This window comes from Anguilla anguilla, chromosome 13, assembly GCF_013347855.1.
Source record: "Anguilla anguilla isolate fAngAng1 chromosome 13, fAngAng1.pri, whole genome shotgun sequence".
NCBI classification, from domain to species: Eukaryota; Metazoa; Chordata; class Actinopteri; order Anguilliformes; family Anguillidae; genus Anguilla; species Anguilla anguilla.
The window spans coordinates 18,418,289-18,431,587 of record NC_049213.1 but is presented as its reverse complement, the minus strand read 5'-3'; the positions used below and the strand labels follow the sequence as shown (position 1 = coordinate 18,431,587).

The following is a 13,299-nucleotide window of genomic DNA, read 5'->3' as shown; positions in this document are numbered from 1 at the left end:
TATTGATGTCCTGGCCCGGCCTGTGTTTTCGGGGGGGTGAGGGGTGATTGGCCTGCAGTACTCATGGCTCTCCTGTGGAAGTAGTCTTATAGGAGTCTTTATCTCTCTTTCTTAATTTGAAGGTTAAGAGCCACTGGGAGGTTCCGTACGTAAGTTGAAGTCTCTTGCGAATTGGTTGTTTGGATGAGGCAGCAAAGCTTTGGGAAGCTGTGGGCTGTGATTACAGTAAGATTGCATGAGGGAGCCTGTTTGCCTCCCTCTCCCCACTGTCTGGTGGGCACGGTCTCTAATGATTGCACTTTGATTGTGTGCGGTTGATTCTGATTTATGGACTTATTTACGGTTTATCTGGATTGACGTTTGGCCCTGTAGATGCACCAGCAGAGTTTGCATTTCCAATTCCAATTTTTTTTTTTTGTATGAGTTTGGAATTGCAGTATAACATTTTTTATGGGGTTCATATGTGTCTGACGCTGCCAAAGTCCTCCGTTGTATTTGTTTTCCTATATCACTTTGGATTGGACGAGCTGATCTAATTTAATACCAAAAAGCACATCAAATAATGAAAACTATATTTTGAAGAGTCTTGTGATTTTGTCCAGATGTTTTATTTGTTTTTTTAAATGGGAACTTCTTCATAAATCTGTGTATTCAGCCGAATATCTAGCATAGCCCTTTGCATTGCTGTTATTTGCTAAGGAACATTGCTCCACTTTTGGGGCTAAGCAGTCTGCTTTGTAGTTGTTTATGAAAATGGAAGTGATAATTGAGTAGCAAAGCAAAATGGAATGCATGACCTTCCAAGAAACTTCATACAATGTAAACATGGAAACTTTGAGGCTCCTTAACATCAGTCGATGACTGATAGTGACTGGGGGGGATCTTGGGGTGGGAAGTCAAGCTAGCGTGGCCAATCCTTCTTAGACACAATTGGAGCTTCTTCAGTCAACACCAATCTTCTCTGCTGAACGCCAGCGTGATAAATCCACAGCTAGCAGCCAGAGCTGACAGGAGCATGCTGATTTCCCAGAAGTGTCTAAGGTCAGCCAGTACGGTTAAATTAGTTCTCTCCCGCATGTCCGTCGCTAAGCACCGGGGGACTAATGCTGTAGTGCCACCCGTTTCTACTTTGGAGCTCAATAAACATGTTAAGTATGCGTCCATTAAGCCTTCCAAGAAAGATTTACTTTTAACCTTGGATGACCCCCCCGCACCCACCCCCAATACAGCATTTAATATATGTTCCAAATGTTTTGAGAAACCAGCAGCAAAGTAGCAGAAGGTTGGCCATTGTCCCTGTGGACTCGAGTGAAGTTGATTGTGTGTGTTCAGGGATGTGTGCACTGATGTGCGTGGCATAACCGGTGTAAAGGACGTGGTTGTGGGTAACTCGGTAACCCCCGTCTCCCTTGCTTTCCCCTCTCTCCGCAGAAACGCTGATGGACTCTACAACGGCGACGGCCGAGCTCGGCTGGACGGTATATCCCACCTCTGGGGTGAGTGACATCACCAGTGTGAGTGTCATTCTACGCGTCATCCTCCTGCACCTACACCTACAGAATACACCTATTTGAATAGCTCTTATTTTACAAAGGGCTTTATCACAATGGAGCTATACAGAGATTTGGCCCTGAACCCCCCAAGAGCACAGCTTTACACACATACCATAACTTTTTAAACTCTACTAATTTTCCCATTTCTTGACATAGCCTATGTTGTGACATTTTTAATACAACAAATCTGCTTTTCAAAATGGTGATCTTACAAAGTAAACAGTTTGCAGAGAGATCTACAGAAAGACTTGAATATACAGATTTTGAAATGAATGTTATATGGCATGCATAGAGCTTTTTTAATTTCACACTGAAAGTAAGTAAACTGAAATTGCTTGCTTCATAATGGTACAGCCTGCTGTTATTTGCCTTTTTTTATTGTATTGTTAGAATTTTTTATTTTGATTTAAAAAAATAACGAGAGATGATTTGGAACTGCTACCATCTTGAAAGATGATGCAAGGCATGTTAGAACTCCAAGGAAGGAAGCCATTTTGATGCTTTTACTGTCAGCGCGTGACGAACATTAGACGTGTGAAGATGGCTGCCGCCGCATGGCGTCCTCCTCTCTGTGGACAGCGTGGGTTTGGCTTCAGTGCAGCAGTGCGATATCCCAAAGCCCGGCACCCTCAGAGCGGCTGCAGGACTCTCGGCCAGCTGCTTCTTAGGAGTCTAAAGCCCCGGGTTCTGGCTGGGCTGGAATCCTGCACCAGCGGGGTCAGAGGTTAACAGGGACTCCCCAGCTCTGGCACGGCCACATCTGCTGCAGCTTGTGCTCCTGGATGAACTCGGATCAGTGGAAACAATGGCGCATCTCACAGCGCCAGTCAACCCAAGGCTTTTAATCAGCGCTGCTGGATAGTGGCGGAAGAACTGTCATTGGGAGATCTCTCTAATCTAATTGTGAGCTCTTGGAATACTGCATAATTTCTGGATAAATCAAGCCATGCTTTGAAAAAGCTCTGAAATGTTTCTGTGTGACAAAAACTTGTTAGTCACTATGAGTTTAAACACCACATTTTTTGGTAGGTTCAAATACAGTTCCAGAGACTCTGACTAAGCTCACAGAAATGTGCTTTTCTGTGACCTCACGTACCTGGGTATGGTTTTACTATATGCAGGTTCTGTTCGCTGTCTTCAAACTCACTCTCTCCCCCACTCGTGCCAGGAGCTCTTAAGCTATTTTAATGTTACAGCACTCTATGACAAAGAAAAAAATCCAAAATGGCAGAAGACTTATTTTACACATACTACACAAATCGATGTGGCAAAGCATGGCTCAATTTCCAAAATAGTGCGCCAAGGTAGTTGTATCCACACGGGTCCTGGCGATACCTTACAAGCCTTCGCAGATCTGGGCTCCTGAAAAAGGCTCATGGGGAAGTATGTTGTCAGGCAATTTACTGGTGCATTTCATAGAACCACTCCCTATTTTATTCAATTATTCATGCTTCTGTGGTCTGTATCAAGGCTGGTTTGAATTATCCGCTGCCTTGTGTCTGTAAGCATAAGGACAGTGGGGGAGAAGCAGCTCTCTCTTTAAGCAGCATGATTCATGCATTTCACTTTCTTTTTCTTGGCATAATGCATTGACATTAGCGTTGGTTGTTCCGCTGCTTCACATTTTCTCCAGAGCTAATTTTACTCTGCTGTCTCCACAACCTGAGGGTGCGTACCGCTCAGCCTCTTCGTCTCTGATTGGCCCAATCAGCGTGGGAGAACAAAGGTCTAGCCTGAATCCAGTCTGAGCGGGACGAGGTTCACTGTTTTACCTCCTAATGAGGACAATATTACTCATTATTTGTCTCACATTTCTTAGATATCTGTCATAAGAAGTTCTGCTTTCTTTTGTGAATTCAGCATGACTGAATATCTGTGTCATAAAAGATATTTTTGGGCAGTTTTTTTTAAAAAAAAAGGTTCTTTCATTAAAAAAAGTTTAGGTTTTGAGTTTCATGCTATACAGGAAAATCCGGCCTGTATCACCCTATCCAGCAAGCTGTATCATTGCGTACCACGTCTCCTAGCTCATATTACGTTGAATGGAGCATAAAGGGTGCCCATCGCCCCCCTCTGCCTCACCGAATTCCAGACAGACGCTGCGTTCCTGTATTCAATAACCACACTTTTTTTGTGCACGTTTGACAGGGTTCATTCTCGGAGGAACACTCTTGCGCGACACCTTTGGCAGCCACACCGCTGCACACTGCACAGGACTTCTCTTTGGGGGCTTCTGGGTGTGACTGTTAGTACATTTACAGACTGACAGGGAATTGTGATTCAGTAGAGCTCACTACACGCTGTACTCAAGCTTCAGCTCAGGGAAGAAGGGGGAATAATAGTACTGTAAAAGAACACTGAGTTTTACTCCGTGGACACATCTTTCAATAGAAATGATCCAAAACCTTTGACACATCTCATGGTTTTTGGATGTCTGCTCAAAGTTTGGTTTTATATAGAGATGTGATTGACCTCTACTCAACACAAAATAATTAAGGGCACAGGTGGGGTAAAACCTCAACTGTAAGCGTGACAAACCAGACTGCATGTAGTGCATTGTTGAACTTCATAGTTCAACAGTCAGCGAGTCAGTCATATTGCACTTGACTAAAGCATTCTTCTAAAACCCTTTTACAAATTTTTTATACTTTTCATTAAAAAAAGTGTCGTTATAATAATTATGAAGTGGGTGGGGTGATATCAGCTTTGGTGTGGCATAGATATGTCCTTATGCAAGGCCTTAAAAAGCAATGTAACCTTAAGAAGAAAACAAAAGAAAACAGAAATAGCCATCTGCCTTTGGAGTAAAATAGCTAGTCATAATAAAGACAACATTTTAAAATGTCCCCTCTGTCCTCTATTGGCAATTCAAACATATATTTAAGAGTGAATCTGCCCTGTGCTTTTGGCGCGGGCTACGATATGGTCTCAGGCCCTGAGCATTCTGTCTCCCCGCAGAACATTCCTCCAGAGTTCATCTTCTTTGGAGGTGCTGTTCTGGGACCCACACACCCAGGAAACCCCCTCACCTCTGTCTGCTGGGAGTGCTGTCACGTCTGGGCACGAGAGTCAGAGAGAGAGTGAAGGAGAGAGAGAGAGAGAGAGAACTGTCAGACATGCCCAGCCTGAGAGAATCCAGCCTTCCACTCACTAAGAGAGAGAGAGGAGAGAGTGAGAGAGGGAGAAAGAAAGAGAAAGACTGAGGGAGAGAGAACCGTCAGACATGCCCAGCCTGAGAGAATCCAGCCTTCCACTCACAGAGTGATAGAGAGAGGGAGAGAGAGTGGTAGAGGGAGTGAGATAGAGAGGGATAGAGAGAGATAGAGAGACAAAGAGAGAGAGAGCGCTGACAGGGATAGGGCAGTATGGAGAAATAATTATAATGGTCTCCCTGAGGAGGCCCGTGAGCCGGAGGAGAGCCGCTCAGTCTCAGGCTGACTCGGAGGCGCACGCGGCAGACGCCCGCGGCGGCTCCTCCTCCCTCCGCTGGCGTCTGTCTGCCGCGCCTCCGTCACGGGTCCGTCTGCTCCCCGCGAGCCGCGCCAGGAGCCCGAGACGCTCCGCAGAGAGGGGGCGGGCCCGCAGGCCGTGACCCGCGGAGCGACTTCCCATGAAACCAACGAAAGCGTAAAACGCTCTACGCTTTCAGCCGTGTTACAGCTCAGCTGGGGATGCTAGCGTTTCGTCTGAGGACATTATAGCCCGGTTTGCTGTTTTTAAGAGCTCTCTGTATGTAGACGTGGGGCGATGACAGACCGTCAGCTCTGTGTGGTCTGTAGTGGTAATGGATTCCTGTGACTACTGCAGGTCTGTGAGTGTGTGAATATGCTTACCCAGCATGCAGTGCATTTATGATATAGTGGTGTAATTAACACTACAGCGGGATTCTGCTTTTGTGCTTCCCAGCAAGTTGCTAAACCAGGGATTGTCTGACCCCCACCCAGGCTCAAAGTCATCCAGGGGACCCCTGTAATAAGTCAGAAAGGGTTAAATTCAAAAATAGGTTTACTATTTTGCAATATTTCCCATAATCTATATATAATCATTGGATATCAAGTCTGTCCAGGGACCCCCTACGGTACATTCAAGGTCCCTCAGGGGTCCTTTACTGAAACCATTGGTTCAGTAAAGTATATTGTGGTTCATGGATTTATTCTCAGGTTATTTTAAGCACCTTGGACATGGTCATCTACCGGCCAATTAAATCCTTCCTTTTTTCAGTAAGACCTTTGTGGATGAATCAGTACTGTGCCTGCTGAGCACCGTGACTTTGCGGTAAAGAGCTGTTCCCTCCCTCCGGTGCGAGTGACTGTGGGGGGGGACACGCGGCGCCCGCACTTGGCCACACCTCATTAGCCGAGGGTACATCTCTCCCTCCCGTTTGTCTGCCGGGGCCCTCATCGCCGTTTCAGACCGCGACCGCCTCGTCCTAACAGACGCCGGTAACAGGAAGGGTCGGTCACTCAGCACATTCTCATATGCCTATAGGAAACCCCATTAACCTGTGCTCTTATTCGCTCTGCACAACCTCATGATGATGTCTTTCCCCTTTCACTCTGCACTCAGTTTCTAGTTTGGACTCAGAGTTGCGTCGTTGGTTACTCGTTAAGTTAAGCACTGTCAAAAGCAGGCCAAATAATGCCAATAACTGCAGCAATGTAATCAGCTCAATAAACAGATTATAAGTGATTAAACTGAATATTTAGTTAACCTCATATTTTATTATGAGGCTGATCATCTATTGATTAGATGAGCTTTGTTGATTAACAAACTACAGATATCTTTTTCTGTCTATATTCATCTATATCAGCTATTGACACTATGATATGGACAGTATGATTTTTTTGTAAGAGTGCAGATATCTGGAGGGCAGGTTGTTCTTTGCAGGGCGGAAATGCATGGTTAGATTATCATGTGCGCTTTGGAATCTCTGCTTGCACTTTGCAGCTCAGGATAAATAGGTAATAACATGGTCAAACGTGGTGACATTGCAGTGTTAACTTGCAATTACCCCAACTTCCTCCAGAGTGTGGGTCATTACACAGAAATAAAGACCAAAGCAACAATCACACTCAAATGAAGTGGTACCTGACGTGTTAAGTGCTACCTAATATCTGAATATCATAATTATTGCAGACCGCATTCCTGCTGACTGTAACGAGTCGCCCGTCTTTCTCTCTGCGCGGACTACACAAATGGACTGTCACGTGACTACAAAGATGGCTGCAACCAAGGCTGAATGTCCCATTCTCATTATGTCGGTGTCAGTCAAGTTTGCAATATGGGACAGACATACATCTGGGAGAAATCGTTTTTTGTGTCAGAGAAAATGCGTTTCTGTGCCAGTTTTTCTTTCCAATGATAACAGACCATGGCTTCCCAGGCTTGCCTGTTTCTGCATTTTTCAATGACCATTTCCCATACTAGACCCATTGAGCCAGCACTGTACCGCATTGTCTATCACCGACAGTGAAGAGATACCGCAAGTTAAGCATTTTATTTCTAAGTCATATAATCAAATTTTTAGCTTTAGCCTCTCTCAACATTCCGAATAAAAGTTTTTTTATTAATTTTTCTCTGTTTGCTTTTCTCCCTCCTCCCCTCTTCCCCCCTCATCCTCTGTCTCCCTCCGCTCTGTGTGTGGACTGAATGTCTCTAACACCTGGCGTGTGATTTCTTCTCTGCGATTTAAAATATGTAATTACGCTCCCAACGACTCGTTGAGGTGTTCATAATTTTGCTCAAATGCTTTTACCAGATGGTGTTGATGACACAGTCTCTCTCTCTGCGCCGTACTGGCAATCTCCTCTTCTCAGACTCTGTAATCAGCGCAAAAGTGTTGGAAGAAGTGCTGGGGGTTTACGCCGTTAAAGAAGCAGATGGTCTCAGAATAAACATGGCTGGTTATCTCCAGGAAGGCCCGCACTTTAGCGGAGTCCTCTCCCTGTTTTTTTTTACAGTCCACTTCATCATTTATGGCTGAATTCCGACGTGTGGAATTCCTCACAGAAAAGGACGGCCTGTATCTTGAGCGCGTTCGCCGACGAGCCAGTTTGTTAAACGGCGTGTCACAGCTTGACAGTTTTATTTATTCGTTTTTTTAACTGGGAAAGAAAACTTTTTTCTGTGATGCGTGTACGTGGGGTTGGAAATGACGAGCTCGGATCTGCGGGAGGGGGCGCAGCCTTCTTCCCTTCACCTGGATCTGCCTGCAGGGCAGCGTGCGGGTTAGCGGGGTGGGGAGGTGTGGAAGGTGCGGCTGCGGTTTCGGTGAAGAACCGGCATGTTAGCCGCTTTTCTGTTTAACGGGAACCCGAGTCTGTTTATAAAACAATCACGGGTCATTTCCTATGTCATTTATCATTTAAGACATGTGTCTAATTGAAGTTGAAAGGTAGAGTGTTTGACAAGAACTCGTGAAGTCAATGGACCTTAACAGAAAATGTTTTAAATGTAAGATCCAGTGGTTTCCCACCTGGCTTTTGGTCCTGCCCTCATATAAATTTTGGTTCCGTTTGATGGGCCATGCCTTCCTGCCCCCCCCCCCCCCCCCTTCAAATTCAGATTGGCCCGGTCCTTGTGGGTTTCCCGTCTCCCTCGGACAAACTGCTGTTCCTCTGACAGATTTCCCACCCCCGCAAATTGGACAGACAGGCCACAAGGGCTTTTTCCACTGCTTGGTCTGTGTGAATTATTTATTTACTCAGTCTGGGGACAGAAAGCTGTGATCCTAGCGCCGCGGTGCCTGCCATCCTTCACATTGATTGAGGGTGATGACAAGACGTGAGAACTAGCATTTATTTCCAAACTGCAGCTTTTCGAACCTTTCAAAAAAGGGGAAGGAGGGACAATCAGGAGAGGGAAGCTAACGCTCCTCGCCCTGTAGTCTGAAGCTGAGGAAGCGTGAAGGTCACGCATTTAGCCGAGGCTCGGAAGCCCAGATAAAGATGTGCGGTGGGCTGGCCTGTGGAGCGGGGCTGTTTTATCTGGTGGGTGAAAGACAGGTGTGGCAGGGAGGTTCGGTTTGTTTGAGCTGGCCCTTGTGCAGTCTCACACGGCCCGTGAAGTCCCCCCGGCTATCCTGATGAAAGACTGGCAGTAGCAAGATAAAGATTAGAGGTTACAGGTCACCTGCACTTTCTGAACTCTCCCAGTGTCTGGGGATTTATTGATTGTTGAACGTCGTCCTGAGGGAGCATTCTATATTAGAACGCTGATTACGTTCCCTCTCCTTCTCTCCGTTTTTGTCATCAGCTTGACTTCTCTCTCTGTCTGGCGCTCTTCAGTTCCAATTCACGTTCTGCAAGATTGGCATGCCATCACAATGTAGGGTCATACCAATGCCGGCATTACAAATGTCATTTATGATACTATGATAACATTAAAGCCGAAAGCCTCATTCTCTCCCTCTCACGCTCTTCTCATCACTCACTATCGCTATTGTGCTCCGCGAGCGTTCTGTGAGGCTAAAAGCAACATGTCACAAGTAATTACCCCACATTGTTTTGCGATCTAATTTTAGGCTGAAATTATTGCAGCGTCTCTGTACGCTAATAGCGCATTCATGGAGCTCATACGGCGTCTCGGAGCGAGCTGCATTAATAGCACACTGGAACGGCGCTGAATAAACCTGCGGTGCTCTGAGACGTGACCCCAGAGCGAGTCTCAGCATTTCATCTGACGCAGATCCTGCTGCCTGAGCTGTGTAAACATTGCCTTTTTAAATGAAAAGATAATAGACGGATGGCTTCTGCCTTTTTAAAGGTAATAGAATGAGCACAATAAAAAAGGCAACGGCTGCTTGGAATGTGGCCAGTCCAGCTCCTGCCCTGGATCCCTGCCCTGGATCCCTGCCCTGTTTCGGAGCGTGTGAGAAAGAAGGGCTTTAAAAAATAAAATAAAATAAAAAACCGTCCCCAACCCCGCCCTGGCCAGGACTGTGTCAGCTGTGGGTAATCCTCGCGCTGGGCTCGACTGTCTCACACACTTCGCCGATGCTGGCTGAGGTAGCCTCCCCTTCGAGTAGCGTGTCAGACCCGGGGCTAGAGGGGTGAAGACCGCTAGGCCAAGCCCCCTGCCAACCAGTTTGCTGACTCGTATTGCTTATTTTAAACGTGGAAGACAGATTAAATCTGCTCTGTAACTGTAACGGAGCGAACCTTCCGTTCCAGCTATGTTTTTCAAACGATCGGGTTTGAACTGTGTAGACTATCTGCTTATTGTGGCAGCAGTCAGTTGTTTGGTGCGAGTACGCCGCTTTCATAAATGTACATAATATACCATAACAAATCACATATGTTCCATAATATACCGCAAATTACTTAAACATACACTCGTGGTTTCAAATATTAAATTGATTTATATCAGCTTACCGTGTTCAATAAACGCAAAGTTAGGAATTGCTACTAACCGTTGTTCATTCCGTTTGTTCGATTTTCAAACTGGAACGACGTAGTCCGAAAGTCACGATTCTGTGCGATTTTATTGGAAGCACTGGACAAGAAGAACTGGCTATTTTAGATGGGGGGGGACCATAAAGTGTATTCGGTAATATTTCCCAATTAGATATGTGTTTATTAGATATAAAGTTGCAACTGATAATATAGGTATAATTATTTTTATGTGTAAAAATATACTGTCATTTCTTCTGAAATAATTGAATATTGTATGGAAATGGTATAGTCCGAATAATGTGTAGCATATAAACGGGTAATTTGCTGTCAGTAGAGGCGTTGCATTGTTATAATTGATGTGCCGATTCTTTTGTTTTGTATATGTAGCCTATATAAATGTTTATATAATAGTTTGTGGCACTTTTGAAAATAAAACACCCCACTTGTGTTGCACAAGTTTGAGTCTCATCGCCAAAGTTCACTGTAAAATCTATCGCCCAACCATCCTTGTAACAGTAACAATGAAACAAAAAATGCATAAAGCAGGGTCTATGCAAGCTCAGTGGGTAGATGCAGTGAAGAGTATGTTCTTAGCCCTATGTGGCCATAGCTGGCCATTTACCTCCAGGAGCAAGAGAAAGGGAGAGATTTTTCCTTATACAAATCACTAGCAAATCAAAAAAGGGAACGTTCTTTCTAGATGCAAAGGGAAAAACAAAAGTATAAATGTTTTTATACAATGCCAAATGTAAAGCTTGGAAAGTAAAATTTTGATGGACATTTGGAACTATATTGCTAAGTGGTAGGAGATTACCAGTTGTCAATCAATAATTCATCTCATATTAACATTGAGCTCTTACGCCAGGTTCGAAAGGCACCCTATAGTCTCTTTGGCTTTATATCTTTATTGCCCTGCATCCAAACTTCAGTATATCCTGAACTGTGAGCCTCGCAAAAAAAAAAAAAAAAAGAAGACACTCAAAGGCTCCGACGTGGCAGAAGCAATCAGCGCGGGATGAAAAAAGCTAGTGTAGCAATTCCCAGCCTCGTCACAAAAGCCCTAATCCCCCGCACCGCCCCCATACCTTAAAACACATGACCACTCCACTTTAGCAAAGAGGACAGGAAGGGCAGAACTGTGAAAATGAAGACGTTTCTTCTAATTTCACACCCTGCACTTGATTGCCGGCCTCTTGTTACACTCCATTTGATTTCCTCCACTGGCCCTGATGAAGGGGGACAGATCAGCCCAGACAGGACAGAATGAGGCCTTGTTCAGGGTCTCTTTTTTTAAGTCCCCCCCCCCACTTTGTACTTCCTCGCTCTCACTCTCTCTGTTTCTTTCTCTTTCTCACACTCTTTTTCTCTTTCAATAGCCACTGCTCTTTTTATTTTGATTAATAATTTACTTGGTTAATTTCAGCCTCAAGCTTTGCACTTAGAACAAGGGGAACACACCACAGCCACTGCTGCTTGCATTCTTCCATTCCTACCCTCCAGTTCCTGAAAAAAAAGTAGCGAAGGTTCAGCAGCTATCAATAACCTAGGACCAAATACAATTTTTTAAGAAGAGGTACCAGAGAGAGAAAGTGGGGGTTAGCTATTAGAGCAGGTAGACAAATTTGATGAACTTGGGTTTCTAGTAGCATCTAATTCACAGCATCTTTAAATATTTTTATCTTCTGCTACAGGAAAGATCTACAGCTCACCAAGGGATCATCTCAGATGTGTAGTGGTAAATTCTTCTCTTTGAAGTGTCTGGATTATTGGTCTTTAAGTTTCCCATAGAACATACTGCTGTTTATTATATTTCTGTGAGCACTGAAGCTACACATTGTGTAGATACACTGCAGTGAAATTCAGCTTTCATTTATGACACCAAATAATAAAAACAATGCAGAGAACAAGTAATAAATGTCCACATCTGTACAAACACTAATGAGCCTAAAAAGTATTTTTCCTGCACATTCAACCATTTTACATTTAATGAGCCTTGTGTATTTGAATAATTCATGGTTTTCAATTGAATTTGAGAGCAAAATAGTTAAAATTAGTCCCTAAAACACTCATTCAGGGCCTTGTGACTATGGAAATGGGGGGTAACCTTCCCTCTTTTTTCATAATTCTGGTTTATTTAGGACTCTTCCCCTAAATCTAAAAACGGCTTCAGTGTAGAGTGAATGAAGGAGAAGCAAGAGGCGGAGGGGTCAGTTAGGCTGGGGGTTGACGGTGGGGATGTGGGTGTTTGGTGTATACAGCCCCGTGTCTTGACGAGCAGATGCGCACCTTACCACTGATCCTGGATTAGCCATTTGTTTCTCACACAGTGTGTTGTGGGAAGAGCCATAGTTACAAAAGCTGGATCTGGAACAGTTGTAGTTGAAGAAAAAGGGGCTGACTCAGATTGGTAGGGTCAAGGACAAGGCTCACGTGTCGGTTGGAAAGCTTGATGTTTTACTGCTGAGGTCTCTGGCCTTGATCCCTGCCTAAGTGGAGAGGAAGTCACGGTGGTCACATCTGGATACTCTGTGAGCCGGGCAAAGAAGGCCCTCCCATTCTAGAGTTTTCAATGCGCCAATTTTCTGAGGTACCACAGCAGGTCACTGACCTTTGACCTCGTCCATTACCCTAGTTTATGTGGGTTATCAATGCATGCCTTTCTTTCCTTTGAATCAAATGCTTTGAATCATTGTCTGAATTAACTGTGATGTGTGCACAGTGAAAATTCAAGTTGAAGTATTTAAAAGGATGCCCTAGAGTGGTTTTCTAGTGGAGGGGAAAACATATTGGCCTTGTTGTTTTTCAGATAATATCTGCCGTGGGGTCTTTTATTAGGGTCACATTGTTCCTGAGAAGGTTCAGCTGTTTGAAATGTGTTTTTTGTTGTCCCAAAGAGTTTCAGAAGCTTTCTAACCTCCTATCATTAATATGCAAGTGCTTTATTGTCATATCTAGCTAGCAATCTAGTTCTCAAGTTCACTGGGGAAAATGTATGTTTTAAAGTATTCCATTATATAAATATCTATGGCATGCCAGTCATACACTTGCCTGTTTTCCCGTTGGGGGATGACTGATAAATATCTGGCAACTTTGAAGGTATGGCAACACTGCTCAATGACACCAAACCTTCACACTGGTGTACAGCTGTGCCAAAGCTATGCCAGATATGATAGACAGCACTAATTCTGTGTGTGTGTGTGAATAAGGAATCTCTTCTAGAAGATCTGCTGGGAAAATGTTAGCTTGCTGTCAATTGAATTACTCTTCAACATCCTCATGAGTTAGTCATATATGGGAATTTAAAGACCACATGGAGAATGTCTTTTGTAGTTAAAATATTTTACAAAATAAAT

General features: G+C 44.4%; 1 protein-coding gene across 6 annotated transcripts in view; it reads left to right on the top strand.

Moving 5' to 3' along the window:
• LOC118211777 (ephrin type-B receptor 2) overlaps positions 1-13,299 on the top strand; it is a 127,222-nt gene that overhangs the window by 57,334 nt on the left and 56,589 nt on the right. For 4 of the 6 annotated variants that reach the window (XM_035389229.1, XM_035389227.1, XM_035389228.1 and 1 more), the window contains exon 2: positions 1,432-1,514. In XM_035389229.1, coding sequence (XP_035245120.1) covers positions 1,432-1,514 — 83 coding nt within the window. The remainder of the gene's footprint in view (positions 1-1,431; positions 1,515-13,299) is intronic. The other 2 variants (XM_035389232.1, XM_035389230.1) reach the window with 1 other exon arrangement.